A 23879-nucleotide genomic window follows, 5' to 3' on the forward strand; every position below is an offset into this window, starting at 1 on the left:
CAGCAACGGGGGGGTGTTGGTGGTGAGTTTGGGAGGCTGGGGTGTGTAGGAGGAATGGATGGAAACGAGTAGGCAGACGGGTTGCGGCAGGAGGCGGGGCGAGGAGGAGGGAGCCGCGAGGGGGCGTGGCCCTGCCTCCAATCCCCCCGCCCACTCTACCGAGGGCTTCTCCTGATTGGCTTCTCTTCCGCAGGGCTCAGGATACTTTCTCCTGCAGAGCGGAGCGCGGGAGAGAGGACCCGAGAGCTGAGCGGTTGGTTCGGCGCGGATCGGCTGCCTCGCCACCGCCCCAGGGTCCCCACCCGTCACCGCGCAGAACCCCTGCGCCAGCCTCCGTCCCGGCCAAGGACCCCCGACATCAAACATGGACTGCTGCACCGTAAGTGAGCGGGCCTGGGGGGCGGGCACTCAGCTTGGTCTGGGGAAAGGGCTACCGAGAAGCTCCTGGAGGGGGAGTGGGGAGTGAGGGGATGGAAGTGGGTGCAGAAGACCTAGGAGCCATAAGGGTGCCTGCTGAGACGAGAATGGTGGGTGGTGGAAGGCGCCCGCCTGACTGGGCAGCCCTAGGAAAAATGCTCCCCAACTCGCGGGGGCGTCTGGGCGCCCATCCGCCAAGCAGTCTAGGTTGGACCCGGAGCTCGACAAGGCTCTGCAACAGGAAAGCTGCAGGTTAGATGAGAAGTGGAACTTCCCCAGGGAGACGCTGGAAACCGTCGCCTAGCGAAGCAACCGCGACTCCTTTCCCCTGGCTTTCGGCCCCCGCCCCAATCCCCGTCCCACTACTGCCGCCGTCGGTGAGCGGACAGGATGACCTTGGTGACCCTGGCGTCCTGTGCAGCGCCGGGTGAGATAGTCAATTCATAGTGATTACCTTAGTACTGATGGTGGGCAGCGGAAAGCCTAGACCGTGTGGTCCTGGGGAGGGATTGGCCCGGCCTCCAACGCTTTCTAGCTCTGGAGGGGGCTGGGTGAAGTGACCGCGAGAGAGCCCTGCTGGCGAGGGAAGGAAGTGTCTGCAATTTGTCAGCGCCCACAAGGAGACCTGACGCCAAAGCAGGTTGCTGTTCAGGTGCGGGCATGAAAGCGCCTCGCACAGGACCAGGCTCCTGGCACACCCGAGGAGTGGTGATCATGCGTGTATACGATATGTTTGTGTTTATTCACTTGTTACTTTTATTTATTTATTTTTAGTCCTTACATATGGAGAAAGTCCGACTTCAAAGTCCTTGTATTCTCAGCCATTTGGTCAACCCAGCTAATGACACAAGAAGTTATGACTTTGCCTGCTCCCCACCCTCCACCGTATGGCTTAGAAAAGTGGAAAAAGTAGGTTTGGATGGAAGGAATAGCCCAATTTAGAAGAGGTGAGGTTTCCCTATGTCGGAGTACCAAGAGGCAGAAAGAACTTAGAGGCAAGTGGTTGTGGTGGTTGTTATGATGTTTAGCTCTTATTAATACAAAGAATTGTTGTCAATTTGTGAATACTTACCACGTACCTAACACTTTATATTTAACCATCACGACAACCCAAAAATGGATATTTTTCCATTTTATAGATGTGCAAAGTGAGGTTTAGAAAGATTAAATGACTTGCCCATGGAAGTACAGCTTCTAAGTGTGGAAGTGGAACACTAGACTTGTCTGATTCCAACAGCTATAACTTAACCTCTCCTATAAATATTTCCAATATTTCATTATAAAGGTAATATGCTCATAACAGAAAAAAAAATTTTTAACTAAAGAAAAGTATAAAAAAAGAAACATGTCAATCATCTACAATCCCACCCCTGGAGAAAGCCCTGATAACATATTTTCTTCCAGCCTTTCCACTCTGTTGTTCTCCTGGAAGCAGTTTTTGGTTGTGAAGGAGAACTGGGCTCTTAATGGAGGTTCCTGGGCTGCTCACCCCACAGTGGTGTTTTACAAAACAGAGAAAATAAATGCATGGTGGGTTCTGGCTATGTCTGTGGGGGAGAGGAAATATTGCCCAGATGGTAAGAATGGTGGGGACGATAAGTCAGGAAGCATGGTCAATGGAAAGAAATGCGAGAGCAAAGACTCCAAAAATCCAGAGAAGGAGAGTAACTTGTCCCCACTGGCACCTGCAGGACTAATTAGAGTAGGATGTCGGGTGCCTGCCTGTGGACTCTGGTCTGCCTTGGACCATGCTCCTGAGTGCCCAGAAAGCCATACTGAGGGGCTGGTGGGCATGGCTGGAATAAGTGTCCCCTAAAAAAGAAGCTGCTCACTCAAATAGTACAGCAGAGGCAAACACACAATTATCCCAGTGGCCCCGCATTCTGGGTCACCTCCTCCAGTGCATTCTGTACACAGGCGCCTTCCCCCTTTCAGGTCGTGTCCTAGGTGTGCAGGGCTAAAGGGCTGAGCAAGCGACAACTCTCTGCCAGGCTGAGCAGGGGGGCCAAGAAGAGGTGACAGGGCTGAGGGTTGGGGCAGGGCTGGGCTGAGCGTCTTCCTACCCATCTCCATTCTGTGCAGGGCTGGGCTCTGTGCTGGGAGGAGGCTAGCACATGCATAGTGAACAGCACATCTGGGAGGCTGGGAACCCGCCCCTCTTCACCTTCCATCCTGGGCCCTCCCTGCTGACTGTCCAACCTGGTGTTTGGGCATCACCTAGTCTTCCCTTACTCCCTTCTTTCTCCTTGGTAGGGAGGCTCAAACAGAAATGAGAAGAAAACAGCCCTGCTTTTTTTTTTTTTTATGAGCGAGAGCTGTTGATTCAGATGTACCAGTTGCCAATTTACATAGTCACAAATATCTGACTTTTCCTGAATCACTTAATATAAAAAGGCAAAGAAACAGTTTTGGACTTTTTTTTTTTTCCACTTAGTCTAGTTGACTTGATCCAGCTCATAGAAATAATTACCTGCCCTGAGGCAATGGTTCACAACACAGGTTTCTGAATCCCATCACTATTTGTCGGCTCTGTGACCTTGGGTAATTTGCAAAATGTCTTGGATGTTTCTTGATCTGGAAAATAGAGATTAAATGAGGGCGTCCCTGATGGCTCAGCAGTAAGGAATCCGCCTGCAATGCGGATGACGCGTGTTCAATCCCTGGGTCGGGAAGATCCCCTGGAGCGAGAAACAGCAGCCCACTCCAGTATTCTTGCTTGGGAAATCCCATGGACAGAGGAGCCTGGTGGGCTCCATGGGGTTGCAAGAGTCGGACAGGACTGATTGACTAAACCATCACCACCACCAACGGGTGCAAAGTGCTTAGCACAGGGCCCAGCATATGACAAGCAGTAGGCAGGGATAATTCTTAAAACCTTTAGGACAGGGGAGCTGAAGGAGACTGCATTAATTGGGGCCAACTTCTAGATGTGGCTGAAGATATTGAGACCCTCAGAGCTGAAGTGATGTTTGGGACCAAGAGCCATGACTCGTGTTTTGCCCACAACTGCCCGCCTCCCCCTCCCAGAAGCCCCCTAGTTCATGCAGAGCTCTCAGGCACACACCATCAGATCTTGGTTTTGGAAGGCACCAACCTAGGCACCCTTCCTAGGTCTTTTTACTGTCCCTCCAGCTCTGCCCTGAGAACTCAGCTGGAGGGAGAGGGAGTGGACTCCGGGGAGGAGCAGTGAGTTGGGGGTGGCTCTGCCTGTTGTTCCATTCTGGATGCAGCTGGGGTGGGTGGTGACAGCAGGTGGGTCTGAGCATGTCTGGGGGAAGATACCCCTTCCTCCGCTCAACCTCTACAGCTGCTGGCTCAGGAGAGGGCACTGGGCATGCGTTTTTGATCACTGTCCTCTTTGGAGAAGAAACTTTCACCGTTCCCTAAGAATATCCCCAAGAAAGGTTTGAGTTCTGAGAATCGAGGATCCAAAAAAGAGTGGTTTCTGTTTGTAAGTGGGGAATAAGATGTCAGGGAGAGAGTGGTAGGCCCAGGAAAGACAAAAAGAGTGTGTTGGGCCCCTCCACAGCCACCCCAGTCCTTGATAACATCGTTCACACACATTTAACTCAACTGTGGACATCTTGAGCACAAACCAAAGATCTCTGAAGCCCATAAAATGCAGACAACCTTGGGGACCATGATGAGAGGAAGCCATTTGTAAACCTTGACTTAGGCATCTGGGATTGAAACCTATGCAAGTCCTGGGGTGAGATCTGGTGAGGTCCCACTCACACTCGTCTTAATTCCATGAACTGGACGCATGATGGAGGGAAGAGAAAGGAATGGAACTGAATTACTCTTAGTACGTGAGACCTTGGTCATCTCCTGCCAGAGAAACAAAAACACAGCGAAACTAGTGGAAGTCCTCAGGCCAAAAAAAAAAAAAAAAGACAAATTCCTAGAAGCTAGAGGGTCAGTTCGAAGGAGAAATGCCCTTTTAACTCCATAGTTAACCTTAAGCTTCCCACCTCACCTCAAAGCTGTTGGGTTGGGTCTTCTTATTTTTCAGTTGCTCCCTGTGAAATTGTTTTTACATGACTGCTTCACCCTACAGAAACATCTATCTTGCATCAACTTACCATTATTTAAAAGAATCATAATAGCTACCATTAATCGAGTGACTAGATTGTGCCAGAAACTTTCTGCATATCACAGTGTTTATTCTTCCCCATGACCCAGAGGAACCTGATTTCAGATGAAGGAATGGAGATAGGAAAAGATTAGAAAACTTGCCCAAGACCACTCAATTAGCAAATGGTAGAGCGTGGTTCATTTTCTTGACTGCCTTTGCTTATCTGCAGAGTAGGAGTTAAAAGGGGCTTCCCAGGTGGCGCTAGTGGTAAAGAACTGGGAGACACATGAGACCCAGGTTCGATCCCTGGGTCGGGAAGATCCCCTGGAGGAGGGCAGGGCAATCCACTCCAGTATTCTTGCCTGGAGAGTCCCATGGACAGAAGAGCCTGGCGGGCAATGGTCCATTGGGTCACAGAGTCGGACAGGACTAAAGTGACTTAGCATATACACAGGCAGGGGTTAAAAATAGACTCTGAACTCTGATATAAAAAAGGCTTGACTCTTTAGTCCTGATAACTACCTGCACAACCTCAGGTAGGTTTTCAGCACTTAACTCAGTTTGATTAGGGATCAACTGGGATAACAGTAAAAGGTACGTCATAGCATTGTTGCCAGGGCTAAATAAAATAACATCTGTAAAACCTTGTGTTGCCACGCCTGGAACAAGGGCAGTGCTTCGATGGTATTAGGAACCATTGTCATGATTCTTTTCTTTCTCTTGAGCACCTCATGGAAAGGGCTTCTTGCTCCTGCTTATCTTTCCTTTGTCCTTTTTTGAAGTGAAGCCTTTTCTCTGTAGCTTCTTGCAGACCATTCCCTCTCTCCTGTGTTTGGAGCAGTGCAGAATGGAGCGTGAATGGGGGAACAGTCTCTGGCCTCTAGCCCTGGGTTGGGGGAGGCTACCCCACTGCAGGGTAAGCCCCATCTCCACCCTCATCCCAGCTTTGAGCCCTGGGGTGATTTTACTCAGCGAAGGGACAGCCTGCTGATTCTTCTAAACCCTCTCCCAGGGAATCCTGGACTCAGCAGGGACCCTTCTGAGCCAGAGGCACCCTCTGAGGATGGGGGAAAGGCAGCCATGTCCCGGAGTCCCGGCGTGGTTTCCTTTGCTTTTCTCCAGTAATTGTGTGCAGCCTCCAGACAGCCAGCCGGCCCCCTTCACTGGGCTGCTGGCTGGGGCCTTGGCTCACTCACCTGGCTGTCTTGTAGCACATCTACTGTGCGTTTCTTTTTCCTGAGTTGGGAACACAACTGTGTTCACCTGACCCCGAACCTTCCTTTTTGTCTGCCGCTGCCCAAGACACACACGCACACACACACACCATCCCCTCCCCCGCTCCAGTGCGGGCCCTGCCTTAGCCCCTCTGCGCTTCCCACTCCCGCGTCATCCTGGCCTCAGTCCCCCAAGTCTCTCCTCCTATCCCACCCCCTCGGGGATCTCGGCCGGGTCACCCCACAAGACATCCCCCCCCCCCCGCTACCCCGCCCCCCAGGAGAGCGCCTGCTCCAAGCCGGACGACGACATTCTAGACATCCCTCTGGACGATCCGGGTGCCAACGCGGCCGCTGCCAAAATCCAGGCGAGTTTCCGGGGCCACATGGCGAGGAAGAAGATAAAGAGCGGAGAGCGCGGCCGGAAGGGCCCGGGCCCCGGGGGACCAGGCGGAGCTGGGGGCGCCCGGGGAGGCGCGGGCGGCGGCCCCAGCGGAGACTAGGCCAGGTGAGGCGGGCCGCAGGCTCTCCTTGCCGACACCCGGCCCCTTCCTCCGAAGGTGCAAGGATGACTAAGGGCACTGGGGGATGGAGAAGGGAGTGGAGGGAGCCAAGGAAACTGGCGATGTGGGGGGTGGGGGGGCGCGCGGTGGGGAGGAGGCTGCGGGCTCGCGAGCTCACCTGTTTCTATCTCCATCCTCCATTCTGCCTCGCCCTGGACCGAAGGACTGAGCATTTTCGAAGGTAATGGATGCGACTCCGAAGCAGCGAGGTGGGACCCCTGAGTGAAAGAAAAGCCCCAGACCCACACCTTCCCTTCGACCGCCCCCACCCCCCTCCCAGGCAGGGGAAATGCCCCTGCGCCTGCGGGCTTTCTGACTCTTGGTGACACCTGACGCTGCGACGGGGCGCCCCTGGACCGACACCCCTGCCACCCGCACTGGACTGCACCAGTCGGGCCCGGGAGTCACAAACACCCCGCGGCTCGCACACCTTCCGGCCGCGGGCTCATTTCAGCCCAGTGACTCCGGGTGGGCAGTCCCGGATGATCCGGGGTCCCCGATGCTCCCCGCCCTGGGTGCCCCGGTTCAGGACGGAGGGGAGAGAAGAAAGTACTGGGAGCGGGCAGGTGCTCACCCCTTCTCTCTGCTCAGTTTCCCGAGACAGATGGATGCCGCGTCCCCTTCGCAGTGACGAGACTTCCCTGCCGTGTCTGTGATCCTCTCCTTTCCACCAACCTGCCAGCTTCAGGAGCCCTCTCTGCTTCCCCGAGACTCCCTCTCCCAGGAACACTTCGTCCATCAGTCGCTAAGGCCGTGCCCTTTTAGTTAGCTCTCCAGTCTAGTATGGTCCCCGTTCGCCCTTCCTCCCCACCCTGACCCCCCCATCCTCGCGCGCCCAAATCTTTCTTCTTTAGCTTCTCGCCCACCTCTCCCCGCACCCAGCATGCAGCTCTCTCTCCGCAGCCTCCGCGTGCTTCCCTTCGCGCACTGCGGAGGGCGCCCTAAGCGTGGCCCAAGAACACTCCAAAAAAGAAAAAAAAAGAAATCCTTTAGTTCCGCGCGCAGCTAAAGGGAGCACCCCTGCGTCTCTGCTGCGCCGCTCACGCCCCAGCCTAGTCCAGAACTTCGGGGCGAGGAGAGAGGGGATGGCTGTTTTTATGATGTCGGATGCCCCTGGCGGTGATCAGAAGGGAAGTTGCCCTGTCACGCCCCAACCCCACGCCTGCCTGTAATCACCCTCCCCCCTCCCCAGCGTACCCCGAGAGCCGCCTCTCCAGTTCTCCGCCTGTTATCGCGAACGCCGAGAGCCGGGGGCGGCTCGGTAGGAGGAGTCTTCCGCGGCCCCGCCCCTGCTCCTGCTGGCCCCGCCCCCACGGGCTCCTGGGGCTGTGGCCGGGAGGGTTTTTATCTCCGTGTGTGCATGTGACTGTGCCGGGTTGGAATGTGAACAATAAAGAGGAATGTCCAAGTGTTCAGAGGGTGCCAGAAGGGAGGGAGTTTGGGTGCATGAGGCCACCGCTGGAAATCTGAACAAGTCTCCTTTGACCAAACCAAAAAGTGGAGGTGGAACGGTGAAGGGAGGAGGGAAACCAAGGTTAGAAGGTACCTTGAGAACCAAACTTCCCGCCTACAGCATCCCTTCTGGGAATACTCTGGGCCGCCTAGAGGAATTTGCTAAACTGGCAGAACAAGGAGGGAGACAGTATGGTAGCCAAAAACTTTAATTTCTGATATTCCCCCTCAGGGATCAGGAAAGAAATCAGACAGCCATAGGGAGCTTGGACTTCGTCGTCAACGTGCTGGCAGAGGGGGGCCTCTCCAGGAGCCCATTGCTAGAATCTGCCCTTTCCGAAGGTTGCTCAGAAATCCCAGGTGCCATGGCGTCCTCCCTGACAGGCAATTCTTAGTGAAAGGTGGGCGCATCCCTCAGAGCACACCCATCCTCTAACCCAGAGACTTCTCATTTTTAGTGTGCGTAGGAATCCTCGTGGAATTTTGCTTGAAATGACGATTCCTGGCCCCATCGCTCCCCCCAACACACACACACACACACACACACACACACACAGATTCTGCTTCAGGAGGAATAGGAAGTGGTTTGAATCTGAATGTTTAACAAGCTCCTAGTTCAGGTAATCTGAGGACTGGGCTTCCCAGGTGGCGCTAGTGGTAAAAGAACCCACCTGCCAATGCAGGAGACTTATATAAGAGACACAGGTTTCATTCCTGGGTTGGGAAGATCCCCTGAAGGAGGGCATGGCAACCCACTCCAGTATTCTTGCCTGGAGAATCCCATAGACAGAGGAGGGATTGGAGAGGACAGACTGGCAGGCTACAGTCCATAGGGTCACAAAGAGTTGGACAGGACTGAAGCAGCTTAGCACATAGGCACTCTCCCAATGTGAGGACCGCACTTGGAGAAATGATGCCCGATTCTGGACCCCACAGCTGACAACTGAAGTTGATGACAGGCAGCTTTTGTGTCTCCTTTCCTTACTAGCTGTCTCTTCCCCACACAGAAGAACTAGACTCAGCTGAGAGCGCAGAACAAACAACTCCCAGCCTCCACAGCCTGTGGAGGTATGTAAAAGTTCCTTAAAAGTGAACAGTAAAACATTCTTCTAAGTGTTAGGAGGGAGAGAGCAGCTCATGAACCAAGCCCTCCACCCCGCACACTTCACTCACACCCTGAAATACACAAGCCACACTTTACCCACAGCACAATCAAAGCCCAGGGCTGAGCCATGCCGCTCACCCTGAAACACCTCTTAAGGTGTCAGAGTTTGAGAGCTGCAGTCACCAACTGTTAACCTAAGCCCTTTCCTCCCACCCTGACCAGCCCTCTGCCCTCCTCACCGTAGGTCACTCCCCCCGAATGTCTCCTTGGGTCTCTTCCTCCTTTCTTTCTGGAACCTTATCAGGCAGAACACAGCCACGGACAGGAACAGCACGCCCAGCAACACCCCAATCACAGTCCCAGCCACTCGGCCTTTGGAAGGGTCTAAGGAGACACATAAGGAGATAAATGCCTGGTGGCTCAGATGGTAAAGAATCTGCCTGCAGTGCAGGAGACCTGGGTTCAATCCCTGGGTCAGGAAGACCCCCTGGAGGAGAGCAGGGCAACCCACTCCAGTATTCTTGCCTGGAGAATCCCATGGACAGAGGAGCCTGGGGGGGCTACAGTCCATAGGGTCGCAGTCGGATACAACTGAAGTGACTTAGCACATACACAGGGAGACACATGATCGTCAGAGCAGCAGACCTTCCTTGATGCCCCCAGATGGCTTCACACCGACCCCCAACCCAAGCAGACCAACCCAGCCTTTGCCCAGCATCCCCTACCAGTCACAGAGAGGGTCAGCTCACAGGACGCACTGCCCATCTGGTTAGTGGCCACACAGCGGTAGGTGCCCGACGAAGCCAGGGAGAGATTGGTGAGAATGAGCTGGCCAGACACCTCATCTAGAGGGTAAAGAAGAAGTGTCCATCACTCATTCAACTCGCAGGGAGCTACACTGTGACCAAAGCGTATCTCACTTCATCCTTACCACAATCCCATCAGGAAGGAACTAACCTCGTTCTATAAGTGGGCAAACTGGCTCAGAGAAGGAAAGTAATTGCCCGAGGTGACCCAGAGAGGAGGTGTCAAACCACTGCAAGTTCTATACTCTTTCCACCCTACACAGCTGCCTTTTCAGGGAAGGGGAAACAGCACAGATGGAAGGTTCAGAAACCGCAGTGGAATTGCGGTGAGCTGCCTACTGGCTGATGTCAACTTCTTGGTTGGTGGAAAGGGTTTGATTGCTAGAAATTGTGTCCTCTGGAGCGGGCTCTAAGCTGACCCAAATGCTCTTCTAAGCTGCTTACCTTCCCTTTACAAGGAGGAGTACACATCGGGAGGTGGCCTGGGGGCTCTCTGGATTGGTAAAGGGCTCTGCTGGGGGTTGAAAGGGTAGCCAGGGCACTGGAGCCAGCATGAGGAGGCTGAGAAGCCAAGGCCTTTAGCCAGCTATGTGATCCCCTGAAGAAGATTCAAACCCGTCCTTGCTACTCTGCCTTGGCTTCCTCGCTAGGAAGTTTGGAAATGACTCATGACCATTAAGATATCTACAAGGAACCCCAAGCCCCAAAATAGACAAGTGGGAGTCACAGAATACCCCCTGCCTTCCACTGTCTTCCAGGATATCAGATATACGTTTAGCTTGAGAAATGCTCCCAGGACCACACAGCCGCAGATGGTACAGGAAGACAGGAGGGAACAGTAAAGGCAGCCAAGGAAGAAGTAGGGGAAAGATATAGCCATGTGTCTCATGCCTGCAGGCATGGAACTTGTACTGTGGGTGTGTGGAGTTTAGAGGTCAGATTTGCCCAGGCTCTGAGTCCCGTCTTCCTTGATGGCCTGCACCCTTACCTTGCACCATGCTGCCAGGAGAAGGTGTAGGAGAAGCTCCAAGACGGATCCAGTTGTACACTGGCTTGGGGGCTCCCGTGGAAGAGCTGCATCTGAGGGCAGCAGAGCCCCCCACGGAGGTCTGACCACTCTGACTGCATGAGGGCCTACTGGGGGGCACTGCAAAAATCACAAGAAGTACCTTAGCTTTCTTCTCGCCCCACCTCCATGAAGCGCTAGTTTTCCTGCTTTAATACTCCTACCACCTAGTGGACCACTTCTGTTCACACACCACATCACCTCCAGGAAGTGATGTCCACTATTGGAAATTCTGATTGTTAGGAAATTCTTCCTCATATGTCAAGCCAAATCTGTGTTAATATGATATCCACCCATTGGTCCCAATTCCTGTCCTATGGGCCCACAAAGAAAAAAGAAAAAAATCTCCTCCGTGAGACAGCTCTTCAGATATTTGATTGCAGCTGTTACACACCACCACCTAAGTCTTCTCTTTTCCATCTCAACATCCCCAGCCCCTTTAATAGTTTCTTCTGTTTGCCCATCTCCAATCAGGCTCTAGTTTGGGGTGAGATGGATGCTCTGAACCGGAAGTCAGTGCTTAGTGATGGAGTGCCTTCTTCCTTTAATTGGCCGTACCTTTTCTCTGCTAGAGAGGAACAGAATCCAGCTGCAAATGGGAGGTTCCCCTAAAGAGGGAGCTGTTGGGGGTTGACTCAGATCCCTATCTGTGGGAGAGGTTTACTAGGGACTGAGGAAGGAGGCATTCTTTGTGGAGGGTGGAGCAAGGGTAAGATTAGACAGCTTTGGGAAGGGGGTATTTTCCTTCAAGGTCTCTAGTGCAGTTAGGTGCTTGGGCTAGAAAGCAGGAGAGGGGCGATTTAGCAAGGCCAGTGCAATCTTTCAGGTAATGTGGGTGGCTGGTGGGTCCCTAGCCTGCCTTACCCAGCACAGTAAGGTTGATTAGCCCCAATCCATTGGTGTAGAAATCTGGTGGGTTGTTAACATGGCAGAGGTAGGTTCCAGTGTCCGAGGGGCGGACATCGGTCAGTTTCAGGGTGGCCACTCCTCCTGTGGGGGGGTTCTGAAGCAGGCTGGCCCTCTGTGCCTTAGAACCAGTTGGATACAGCTGGCCATTGGTGAAGTACAGGATCTGTGGAGAAGCAGAATGTGCCTTTTGCCACCTGGCGTCAACTCTACAGTCCTTCAAAGTAGGTATAAGAGACCCTCCCTTAAAGCAGCCAGGGAAGCTGATACCCTCTAGCTAGAACCGTGAAGATCTGTCTGTTCCCAGATATCATCCCTTCCCAGGGGCTGAATGAACTAGACTCATTGCTTTCAGCTACGCAAGCTCTCAATGCAGGGGTGGGGGGCGGGGAGGGAGAGCAAATATTCTTGGAAGGGGCAGCATTTTATCCTGCTTTTAATCACAGCAGCTGAGCCTTCGTGAGTTTGTGAACTGACACTGCAGCTGCACTCACATAGGGAAGTCGCTAAGTCGTATCTGACTCTTCGTGACCCCATGAACTATAGCCCACCAGGCTCCTCTGTCCACGGGATTTCCCAAGCAAGAATACTGGAGTGGGCACCATTTCCTCCTCCAGGGGATCTTCCCAGCCCAGAGATCGAACCACAATCTCCTGCATTAGTGCGCAGATTCTTTACCACTGAGCCACCAGGGAAGTCCAGCTATGGAGGAGGAAGTTACAAACTGCAGGACTGTGTTTTTGATACAGGGTCATGCAGACTGTGTTCCTAAGATGATCTAGAAAGAGTCCACTGATTTTTTTCATCCAAGTGTTTTCATCCCCAAATGCACTCTCTCTTACCCCCTGCCCTCATTCTAGGAGGGTCCCCTGGTCCTGCCTCTCCAAAGGCAGGAAGGCCCCCCACTCGCAAAGGTGCCCCCAGCTCACCGGTTGGGACGTGGAGACGGGCCTCCCAGGCTGCACGAAGCTCCACTCCAGGGCAAAGTTGTCTCCCACCGAGGTGCTATAGCTGCAGGCCAGCTCCGCAGTCTTGCCCACCGGTGCGCTCAGGGGCTCGGAGGGCACCTTCACCTCCACGGCCAACCCGGGGGCTGGGGGTGCCAGAGGCCGGCGGGGGAAGGGCTCAGATGACCCGGTCTGGGTGCCCTCCCTTCGCCAGGGCTCAGCTCCCTCCTCTCCATCCCTCCCTTTCCGAAACCTGAGGTTTCGGGGAGGGAGGAGCCCACGTCCCCGCCAGGTTGGTGGGTGAAAGGACCGAGGCTGGGCCAGGTCCCAGGGTGTGTTTGTCGGGCAAAGAAAAACAGAAGTCGGGTGGTGGTTAAACCCTCCTGAGAGAGGCCCAACTTGTCCTCCAGCCTCTGTCCTCGACCCTCCCAGCAGCCTTTCACATCCCCTCCCTGTCCGCGATTCGCTGGCTCTCACCCCTATCCTCCAGCCCCCTCCTCACCGCTTAGGCCGACCCAGCCCAGCAGGAACCTGCAGAGGAAACGCCCGGGGAGCCAGGTCATCATCCTGCCAACTCTTGGTCCGTCTGGGTCTGGGAGAAGGAAGGGAGTGCCCACCGTGCAGCCTGCTGGTGCTGGGCCGAGCGAGACTGGCTATCTCAGAGCAAACAAGGGGAGAGGCCGGGCCCTCAGGTAAGGAAGGGCTCCTCCCTCCTCCAGGCCCAATATGGGACTCATTCTCACCCTAACCCGTTGTGTTGTCCCTTTCCCCCCAATTTCTGAAGCTGTCAGGCATGGGGGTCGGGGAGAGGGCTGGGTTTGGGATGGGGTGGACACTCCAGGGAAGGGGAGGGATCAGAACCGGAGCTCTGTAGGGAAAGAGTGACCCTGGAGGAAAAGTGATGCATCCTAATAACCTGAGATGATGTCTCCACTTCGGGGTCTCACACTGTGAGCCTGAACCCCAGACTAAGACCCTACCACCCCCTTCCACTCCCTTTACAGTCTTGTTCCTTCTGAGCCCCTCAGAGATCCCTTTCTCCCCTGAGTCCCTTTCTTTGGCCCTTTTGGCATCCCTTGTTGAGAAAGGAGTCTCCATGGAAACTATAACCCCGCCCCCTTCCCAGAGCCACCCCATTACATGGGCAGAGAAACTGAGGTCTAGAGAAGCCCCCGCCCTTGGTAGGAAAGGGTGTGGCAGGATTGGTGTGGACACACCAGCCCCACCTCCTGCACCCGGCTCTGCCTCAGCACAGGGGGATCACTGATGGATGGACATGGACAGGAAGGATTCAGTGGTCTGGGAGAGGGCAGGAGGGGTCAGTTTCTTCAGGCCCTGCCCTCGAGGAGGAAGGAGAAGATTAAGTGCACAGGCACCCAAGCTGTGAGCTCCAGCAGAAAGTCACCAATGTCATCCCCTTGCTGCTCAAAGTGAGTTAGAATCTCTCTGCCCCAGGTTCTTGTTCCTCTCCACCACCACCGCCTGACACCACATGACCCTTGTAAAGACTCTAGAAGAGCCATCCTGAGCCAGTAAGCCAAGTTGTAAGCTGCGTGAAGCCCTGCTGGGTCCACAATCCGGGTACCGTCCTCTTTGCATCATCCTGAATGTCAGCTTCTCCCTGGGAATTCCAACTTTGAAAAGGCAACTGGACACCCACTTTCCATACAAACACAATGTATCTTTATTGAAGTTGGCAAAATAAAAACAAAATCATGCATTTCAAGTTAGTTGAAGAAAATATCTTCCTTATCCCCTGTCCTAACAAAACCCAACCAAGCCAGCAGGGTAGGTTATATTAATGCAAGGAGCTGGAGGAGGGAGTGAAGGATGAGGTTAGGTGGGGTGGGGTACAGACCAAGGGGGCCTGGAGGACTGGTTGACTGGTGGTCCCCACCAGGCCTGGGGGTTGGGGGGAGGGAGCGGTAGCAATTTCAGCAGCATCCCACTGCAGACTTAGAGACAGCCCAGGGTGGGAGCGCTTCCTAATCCCAGGTCCACTTCCTCTTCTCCTACTTCCTGGAAACTTGGGTTTCAACTGAGGCTCAGTTTTCCCATAGTAAAGAAAGGTGAGGGTGGAGGACCAGAGGTCTGGAAGGCGGCCACCCTCCCGATCTCAGGCCTCAGTGCCAGGGGTGTCCGAACCTTGCAGGAAGGAGAGGAACCAAACGGCTCAGCCACCGAGTGGCTGGGCCATCACACCAGAGACCCAGCCTGACTCTGGGCAGGAACCATCACGGGGACAGCACCCATGCGGCTCAGAGCAGAGGAAGAGACCCCACTAGGGCCGGGAGGTATTGGCTGAGGGTGGGCCCCATCTGTCCTGGGCAGCCTTGGCGAGGGCAGGACCTGACTGGAGAGGCTGGGTGTGGGGGTCAATGCACCAAGCCTGGAAGGGCCCTGGGGTGGCCGGAGGGCTCGCGCCGAGGTAACAGAGGAAAGAGTCCCATTCTTGGAAATTGTGTCTGAGCCCTTGGGCCAGGGCAGCGTCCGGGGAGCGATGGCGTCCTCCCTAATCATCAAAGAAGTGATAAAGGATCAGAAGGTGGAAGGAGGAGGAGGGGAGAGTTTCCATATGTTTTGTCTTATTCTTGCCTCTCCTCTTCGTCACTCTCCTCCCTTAAAATCTGCCCACATAAGTGATGTCTCAGCCACTGTCCATCCCTACCTTAGATGGGAGCTGCCTGAATCCCCAAGGAGAGCCCTCATCTTGGCAGTGACCAGGGACACTTACTTGATATCATTGGCCGGCTCCTCTAGGGCCTTGCCCCGGCGTTGGTACAAGAGCACCAGCCCTGCCAGCAACCCCAGTCCGACCATGGTGCCCACGACAGCTCCGGCAACCACCGTAGCTCTGGGCCCTGGAAAAACCTTACTGTCAGAGGCAGACCCTCAGCCATCCCCCAGTCCTTTCCAATCCCACTGCCCCTCCGCCCCACCGCCACCACACCCAGTTTCTCTCTTTGTTAAGAGGAAGGTGACTGTCAAGCAGTAAGTGGTCACTGATCAAACACCTGCACAAACGCGTAACCAAGACAACCACCTTGTCTTGTTATAACGAGAGGCCTCAGCAGACAGCCCTCCTCCCCTCTCTTGCTGACCCACCCCCACCACTGATCAATCTTCTCCTTGACCACACTTACCCCTCACTGACCTGTGCTCACAGTCAGGGTCACATTGCACTGGGCATTGCCCACCTCATTGTGGGCCTTGCAGACATACACTCCAGACATGGAAGTGGACAGGTTTTTGAGGCTTAAAGACCCATGGATGGCATCTGTGGACACAATTTGGCCATCAGTCCAAGGATCGATCCCCTTTCCCATAAAATATCACCCTACCCTTCCTCGAGAATGTCTATTTTGACTCTCTGGGAGACTTAGCTATCTGAATCCCCAATGAAAGATAAAGGTATGAGAGTCAGTTGCCAAACTGCTAGCTCACTATCCTTTTTCATTTCCACTGCTCAGCGTTCCCAAGTGATACCTGAAAGAAGGCTAAAGAGGAAGTGATGCCCAAGAAAACCAAAACCCAATTTTTATGTTTATTTCTGAGGAGTGAGAGAGAAAAAACATTGAGTGAGAAATTAGAAAACGTGGCATCCAGAACAGGCCATGGGACTATAAGAATGTTACTTGCTATCTCTGGGCCCCAGTTTATTCATCTATAAAATGGGGTGATATGACCTAATTGATGGTGTTGAAAGGAAAGTATGAAATAATCTAATGATTTTAACAGTTAAAGTTTATTGGCTGCTTACTCTTCACCAAAGACTAAGTTCTTTACATGTATTAATTTATAAAAGTCTCACAACAAACCTACTATGTAAGTTCTACGTAAATAAATAAATAAATAAAGTTTTATTATAAAAATGGTCAAATAAAAAGTAGAAGGAGGAACAAAATGACAACCCATATACCCACAGTTGCTAACATTTTGCTACACTTATTTCATTTCTTTCTCTTTTTCTCAAGACATTTTATAATAAACATTTCAGCATGAAATTCCAACACAGAAGGATACTGTCCCACATAACTGCAATATCTTTACCACAGCTGATAAATTAAGAATAATTCTTTCAAAGTATCTGGTATACAATATTAAAATTGTTCCATCAATAATCTTAATAAAATTGAAAAAAAAAAGTTCCAGCTGCCTCCAAGTGTTTTTTATAGTGGTATTCATGCGTGCATGTTCAGTCATGTACGACTGTTTGCAATCCCATGGACTGTAGCCCGCCAGGCTCCTCTGTCCGTGGGATTCTCCAGGCAAGAACACTGGAGTGGGTTGCCATTTCCTCCTCCAGAGGACCTTCCAGACCTAGGGATCAAACCCCCATTCTCCTGCGTCTCCTGCACTGACCAGTAGATTCTTTACCACTGAGCCAGCTGGTGTACTAATTCAGGGCTATTGATACTCCCGTTTGACAGATGAGGAAACAGTCACAAAGTCACACCTGTAGTGAATGGCAGATCCTCTAGCCCCAGCGTCTCTTGAGTGGCATAGTCTTCAGCACCTGTCTGCACCTGGCAGGCCTCTTTCTTCAGCCCCCTCCCCACATCCTCCTTCCCCGCCCCACCACGGTGCTTTTCAGCATCGCCTCCCCTTGCACCCCAGTCCCTCTGGCCCTCATCTTTCCTCTACCCCAGCCACACTCTCAGTTGCCTCTGGAAGTTCCCTCACCTAAAACAGGTGCAAAGAAGACCTGGGAGGAGGGGGGTGACCGCTCCCACTGGTACTGGGCAGCAGGCTTACTCCTCGGGGACTGGCAGCTCAGAGTCACGTTGGTCCCCACGTGGGCCACACCCCGGAGATGGCAGGATGGAGGAGCTGGAGGGACTGGGGGAGGGGAGACAGGTTAAACATGCACATCAGGGGACCAGGAGCTCCCCCTCCCCCTCCCACACAGGGACTCTCGGTCACTCTGCCCCTCCCCCAGCCTTCTCCCTCAGTCATTTAGGGGAGAGGCCTGCCTGACCTCCCACCAGTGCCTCTCACTCACCCAGCACATTGAGCTCTAAATGTTTGCTGCTTTGACCTTTAACAGTGCGTTGATTGTCTTGCAAGGTCACAAAACAGAAGTAGGACCCGGAGTCTTTCTCCTGCAGGTCCCGCAGCCGCAGTGACACGTTCCGGGAGGGCATGGGGTGGACCAGGGATGCTCGAGGCTCATCCGTTGTTGTGACCTGATTCATGTACACCAACACCTGGGGGGGGGGGCAGCAACACCTCCCCATTATCACGTGCCTGCTCTGTGCTCAGGGCTCAGCTAGTGCCCCTCCCCCAAGCTGGGGGTCCTCAAATACCCCTAACCTGCACTGTCCCCTCTAACCTGTAGCAGCTCCCCATCCACCTCTGTCTCCCTAGCCACTCTCTTACTGCCCCAAATCCTCTGCATCAGAACAGGTCCTCTTCCCCTGGACACTGTTTCTTCATCTCCCACTTGGGTGTTTAGAAAGTGGTAAAAATGGATGTGTGTTAGTTGCTCAGTCATGTCCTAGTCTTTGAGATCTCCTGGACTGCAGCCCGTCAGGCTGCTCTGTCCATGAACTTCTCCAGACAAGAATCCTGGAGTGGGTAGATATTCCCTTCTCCAAGGGATCTTCTCAACTCAGAGATCGAACCTGGGTCTCCTGCATCACATGCAGGTTCTTTACCATCTGAGCCACCAGGAGGGGATCATATAAACAAGGGGAGAACGTATGAAAGAAACAGGCTGCAGGGGGAGAGTCAAAAAGAAAAAATATCTTATAAAATTTCCTTTTTCTTGAAGACCCTGCCCTCCAGTGTATAAATCCCAGCCCCCCTCCTGCAATCTATGTTGCTTGCATATTTCATATGCTTTCATCCCCTATTTATCAAATGACTCCCCCCTCAACACTCTTTCTAGCCCTTGCAGGGAACCCAGGCAAGAAAGGTGATCTGAAAATGACATTTCCCTGGCTTCTGGGTAAATCTGCCTCTGATGTTAGGAAAGGAGGACAGGTGAGAGACTGTAGCAAGAGACCCACCTTGCCTCTCAAGGAGGTTATAAAGGGGTGGGGGGCAGATAGTCATCTGGGGGTGGGCTTACTGTGACCTGTGGCTACGTCCAAAGGACAGGTAATGTGAAAATAGGGAGATGCTCAACTTTTAAAAGCTGTGTGACACCTGCCCTAAACTTCCTGCTTCCCATATCCTCAGTCCCCACTTTCTCCCTCACCCAGCAAAGTAAAAGGCTTGTCCACCCAGCAGTGTTTCGTGTGCTGGGTTTCTAGGGAACCCTAGGAAAAGGAGAAATGAGTGGGTGGGGGGAAGCCTCCAAGATCAAAACAAAACTTGAACCGGTGACACGGACCTCGCATTTCGCTAACCTAGCTGGCCACCCCTCCCACCGTCGCCAGCTCTTCCCAATCCACTCCCCCACCCCTCTCCGCTCCCTCCCCCTAACCCCCTCCCACTCTGCACCCCCCAGCCCCGCCTCCAGTAGGCAGCTAGCCTCCTGCCCAGACGTTCCCTCACCTGGCTCATATTCTTATCCTTCCCTTCTAGGAAGAACCACATCACGGTGGGCACCTCCCAAGGCTTGGGCTTGGTCGGAGACAGCTCTCCATGCAGGCTGTACCACGCTGAGAACACCACTTCCGCTCCCTCCACCGCCTGCAGCTTCGTGAGGCTGGTGGACACGTGCACCTCCAGCTGGGCCCGCGAGGGGGGCGCTGGGGAGGAGAGAAGGGGGGGGGGTGAGCGCGGAGTCCCGGGACCCTGCCGAGCGCAGCAGCAGCTGAGGACAAACCTCTCCTGGGTCTCTCCCAAGACTGCCCAGGGCCCGCTGGCCTGCGATCCCGCGAAGGTCGAGTCCACCACCGCGTCTTCTCCCCAGCCTCAGCCCCGCGGGCCTGTAGCAAGGATAGGACCCGTGTCTGTGCATTTATTTGTATTCAGAGGCACAGATTTCACAGCACCAAGTGGAGGGGGGCAGATTTCCAGCGAGAAGGGGAAGACACCCAAGAGGAAGGGCGGATTTAATACCTTTAATCTACACTCTACTTAAGCCACTTGCTCCCGCAATTTCCCCGGGGCATGAGCCAAGAAGGAAAGACAAGGGTCAGGATCAACAACGTTTCCATCTCCTGCAGATTCTCCACCAGATGGGCAGAGGGGAGCGGGAGGGTTAATTGTTTACCGATTAACCCCGCGGCTGCTTCAGAACTACTCTGAGCCAGAGAGTCTGGAGCGGCCAGCGCCCAGTGCGGCCCAGTGACTGCTGGACTCCACACGTGGGCTCCCCCCAGCAAACCTCCCAAAGGCGCTTTGAGGGCCCAGGGGAGATGGGGGGTGGTGCTCTGAAGTCGCTGGGAACCTCGGCAGAGCTAGGAGGAGAAGGAAAGTCCCCAGGTACAAAACGATCAAGCACAGAGCTTCCATCTGCCTGTGGCTGTCCTTCAGGAGGTGGCCGCGGGTATAGGTTTCAGGGAGGGGACTGCCGAATCAGAGCTTGCCTCATGGCGTCCACAAGGCACTCCCTTCCTGCCCTTTGCAGAGGGAGTGGAGAGGCCCAATCAAAAGTCCTTTGGGGGAATAACCTTGGACTTGTCTGTCTGAAGCCAGGCCTGAGGATGCTGGCGGCTCTAGACCTTCACCCAGCTCTTGCTGAGGCTCTTGAGTCCTCGGCCTCAACGGTCTGCACTGGAGTCTGAGATGCCATCTCTGCGCGGTGGTCAGGGGGCCGCCGAGCGGACAGAGGCCGCGCACAGGCCGGGCGGTCCACCCTCCTAGAGGCCGACTGAAGGCCTCTGAGGACCCAGGAGCGGATCCGGCCAGGATGCGCGCCACCCCCCTCCGCTTCCTGGTTGCGCGTCTTTACAGAACCCTCACCCCAATTCCTTGGCCTTCTTAGCACCCCCCTCCCCATTTCCTGGCGGGGTCCCTGAGGGCTGAGCAGGAAGCTTGTGCCCGGTGATAAGCCAGGAGACAATGTGGAGGGCGCCGCTGGACCGGAGGCTCTGCAGGCGAAAACAACGTCCGCCTCAAGGAGCCCGCCGCCCGCTGAGGACCGACCGGCTGGCCGGGACACCAGAGAGGCCTGCGGGGGCCGCAGGCCCTGGCCGGGCCTTCCTGCCGCTCACTCCCAGCGGCCAGACACAGTTCCCGCCGGAAACCTGCCGGGGTCCCAGGAGAAGTGAGCCGCCTCCGCCCTAGGCGCCCCTCGCTCAGGTCCTGCATTTATAATGTCACTTTACAAACGGGGGTGGGCAGGGTAAGTAAGTCAGTAGTAAGTTGGACACTCTGGGGCCTGGACACGGGTCAGCCAGGAGCTGGAGAGGGCCCCAGGCTTCACTGCTCTGATCCTGAGTGTCCCCCGAACCAGCAGCCCCTCAACTCTTCGGCCCTTTTTGTTCCCAGGTGCCACAGGGAGAGGAAAGGAGCCGGGTGGTCTGAATGAAGGAACCCCAGGCAGGGAAGGGACCCTTCTGGGCCTCTCCAGACCAACTTGTGGAGCAGGCAAGAGCGAAGGAGAGCGAAAATGGGCTCTGGGCTGGCTCCCCAGGGCTACTATTTTTAGTCTCCCTCTTTCTCTGAGAAACTCCCCCCGCGGGCTTCTCACGCCCCAGGGGCAGCATCGCTGAGCCGCGAGGGAGCAAAAGGGCCTCCGGGTAGAACCCGACCGGGGCAGAGACCAGTGGAGCCGGTATCTCCCCAAGTGCTGACCATCCAGAGGACCATTTAACCCTCGAGTGACCAGAGAGAGTTCAGCAATCCCCCAGCGGGGGTGGGGTGGGGTGTGGTCGGTGGGGGGTAGGGGTGGGGAGAGGTAGGGATGCTGAGTTCTGGACCTTCGGTGTGAAAACTGAAGCTCAGAGTTATCAGAGCTCGGATGGAAAGAGGATGGGTTGCAGGAGAGCCAGAGATGATCAGATGATGCCCTGGACACTAACTTGAATTTTAGATCCCCAGCAAGAATTAGAGCTCTCCAGCAAGAAGGGGGATGGGGAAATTGAGGATAGAATGCAGGAAAAGAGACAGTTGATGTTGAAGTTGGGAGAGGGGGGCCTGAGAAGTGGAGGGATCCTGCAGCAGGCCCACCAAGCCTAGAGGGGCTGGCAGTCTGGTCTTGAGTCCTACTTTGTCTAGGGACCCTAATATGTCCTGCCCTGACACCCTTGCAGCACAGATTGGGCTAAAGATCATCTGGGTGAGATTTAGATGCTCCCCATCTCAGTCTCCATCACTGTGGTTCTTTCCAAGCCTTACGTGTCCTGGAGATTTCCAGCCTGAGAGAAATGAGGAGTTAAAGCTGAGCCGGACAAACCCACCCTTCACCCTCATTCGGGATCCTTGAAGGATAGCAAGAAAGCCTGGGAGGCAGCATGAGAAATGGTTTATAACGAGTTTCGTTCCTGTGGGTCCTTTTCTCCCAAATGTTGCACCAGGCCACCCCAGCTTCTGGGTGCTCCTGGAGGCCTTCACACAGGCCTCAAGCACTTGGCCCAAGGAGGTGGCCTTCCTCTCTGACTCTCTGAGGCCCTCCTCCTATTTCCTTTGTCCCTTTGGCTCAGGGAACCAATGGGTGGGTGATGGACCTCTGGGGGGGGGGGGGTGTCACAATTCTGCTCCTCTAGGCATTCGAACCCCTCCTCCACTTCCTGTGTCCTACATGACCTCACGGTCAAGCTTTGGGGGCACCTCCCTTGATTCCCAGGGCAGGAAGCAGGAGGAGGGGGCCAGCGGGAGGATCTAGGCTTGGGAATTGAGGTGAAGTTCGTGCATGTGTCAAGCTGGGGTACCAGGGAACTCCCCAGGGGCTCTAGTACATCAGCTTGTGTGTGGGGTGGGGGGCTGGGAGGGGGCTGGAGTTAAGTCCTTAAGCTCTTTAGCCAGTGTCTCCTGCAGCAGCCTAGCTCATCTGGCTCTGCCGGGTGGAGGTGGGGAGTGGGGCTGAGGAATGGTTCCAACAAACCGTCTCCCCTGCCACAAACACACTGCGCCCAAAGTGGTGGCTGTTCCCAACACAGGGGACAGAAATCAGCACCCGCCAGTGACACTCAACCTAGGGGAAAGTATAAGGAGCCGAGGCGGGAATCCTGTCCCACCCAGCTCCTCATCAGCGCCCCAAACCACCCGCCTCGGGTGGGATGCATCCCATCTCCCATCTCATGTCCCCTCCAGGTCCAGGCTTTCACTCACCGAGAGCAGTCAGCCCCAGGAACAAAACCCGCAGCAAGCTGATCGCAGGAGACCCGGGCAAAGAAATCATGGCCTTCCCTGGCCCCGACGGAGTCAGGGGCGCGGGCTCCAGGACACACCGGCAGACAGGTGTTCGGGCTGCCCGGCAGCCGGAGCCGACGCGGGAATCGGACCACTGGTACCAAGGGCGGCTCTGGCCAGAGTCTCTGCGTGTGTGTGCCGGTGGCGGGGTGGGGACCGCCGGGGACTGGGGGGCGGGGCATTCGAGGGGGCGGAGAGGTCGCCGTCCTCCCGGGCGGGGCTCCAGGGTGACCCGCCGCAGGGGGGCGATCCCTGCGCTCCGACGGCCAGATCCGGCGGCCTCCACCCGGTCAGGACAAAGGGTGGGGTCGAGTGAGTCGTGGGGCCCTCGCAGCCCGCGGGGGTCCAGGGCAGAAGAGAGGGTCCTGACCTCTCAGACCACGCCATACCCTCCCCCGTCCGCTGCGTGAGCTAGGGAGGGCCAGGAAGGAAGGGAGGTTTGGGGATTGTCCGACGTCCAGGGGCCACCCTAAGCGGCTGGGGTTCTCGCCCCACTAACCGACTGGGGGAGCTTGCGGGTACCGCGTCCTCAGCCGCGTTTCCCCGGGGCCACTGGGGCTCACGGTGTGGGGGTCGGGGCGGCAGGAAGGGGCCAGAGTGCCGGCCGCGCGGGCGCGGTCCTGCTGCCCGAAACGATCAGTTTTCCAGTGCCAGCGGCGGGCTGGCCGCGGGAGCCGGCCGGGAGAGCGGCGGCGAAGGGATGCGGCCGCGGCCGCCCCCGCCCATCCCTGCAGGTGCCGCGGGATCCGTAGGCTGCGGGGCAGGATGCGAGGGCCTGCCGGCGTAGATCGGACCTCTCAGCAGGTTCCCCGAGGCTTCCTAAAAGGCAGACCCCAGGGTCATTCGGACCTTGTAACGCAAACCCAAGCAGGGAAACGATTGGCGCAAGGAACCCCAGGTTCTGAGCGGGAAACAGGAGAAAGCCAAGTTCCCCTCTCAACTCTGAAAAGCCTTAGGCAGACTGGGGAGGAGGGGGCAGCTGCGGGAAGGTAGACTGGACGGAGTCCCTCGGTTTATTTCTGCCTCTGTCTTCGCTGCCTCCCATCCCGCCCCCAGCGCGTTCTGATCTTTTAATTCCCG

General features: G+C 55.2%; 3 protein-coding genes across 3 annotated transcripts; 1 reads left to right on the forward strand and 2 right to left on the reverse strand.

The window, feature by feature from the left end:
* Positions 1 to 232: 232 nt before the first annotated feature.
* Positions 233 to 7679, forward strand: NRGN (neurogranin). Its single transcript, XM_065936490.1, has 4 exons — positions 233 to 379; positions 5988 to 6214; positions 6433 to 6450; positions 6861 to 7679. Exons 1-2 carry the CDS (start codon positions 365 to 367, stop codon positions 6207 to 6209), a joined length of 237 nt encoding a protein of 78 aa, XP_065792562.1. The 5' UTR covers positions 233 to 364; the 3' UTR covers positions 6210 to 6214; positions 6433 to 6450; positions 6861 to 7679.
* Positions 7680 to 7968: 289 nt separating this feature from the next.
* VSIG2 (V-set and immunoglobulin domain containing 2) lies at positions 7969 to 14048 on the reverse strand. Its single transcript, XM_065937307.1, has 7 exons — positions 13054 to 14048; positions 12534 to 12697; positions 11563 to 11770; positions 10621 to 10779; positions 9552 to 9671; positions 9066 to 9210; positions 7969 to 8098 (listed from the first exon to the last, which is right to left on the reverse strand). The coding sequence occupies exons 1-7, from the start codon at positions 13115 to 13117 to the stop codon at positions 7969 to 7971; spliced, it is 990 nt and encodes a 329-aa protein (XP_065793379.1). The 5' UTR covers positions 13118 to 14048.
* Positions 14049 to 14240: 192 nt separating this feature from the next.
* On the reverse strand, positions 14241 to 22947 carry ESAM (endothelial cell adhesion molecule). Its single transcript, XM_065937306.1, has 7 exons — positions 22719 to 22947; positions 19053 to 19249; positions 17554 to 17758; positions 17235 to 17390; positions 15706 to 15828; positions 15286 to 15412; positions 14241 to 15063 (listed from the first exon to the last, which is right to left on the reverse strand). The coding sequence occupies exons 1-7, from the start codon at positions 22786 to 22788 to the stop codon at positions 14748 to 14750; spliced, it is 1194 nt and encodes a 397-aa protein (XP_065793378.1). The 5' UTR covers positions 22789 to 22947; the 3' UTR covers positions 14241 to 14747.
* Between the last annotated feature and the right edge of the window lie 932 nt (positions 22948 to 23879).

This window comes from Muntiacus reevesi, chromosome 5 (genome assembly GCF_963930625.1).
Source record: "Muntiacus reevesi chromosome 5, mMunRee1.1, whole genome shotgun sequence".
NCBI lineage: Eukaryota > Metazoa > Chordata > Mammalia > Artiodactyla > Cervidae > Muntiacus > Muntiacus reevesi.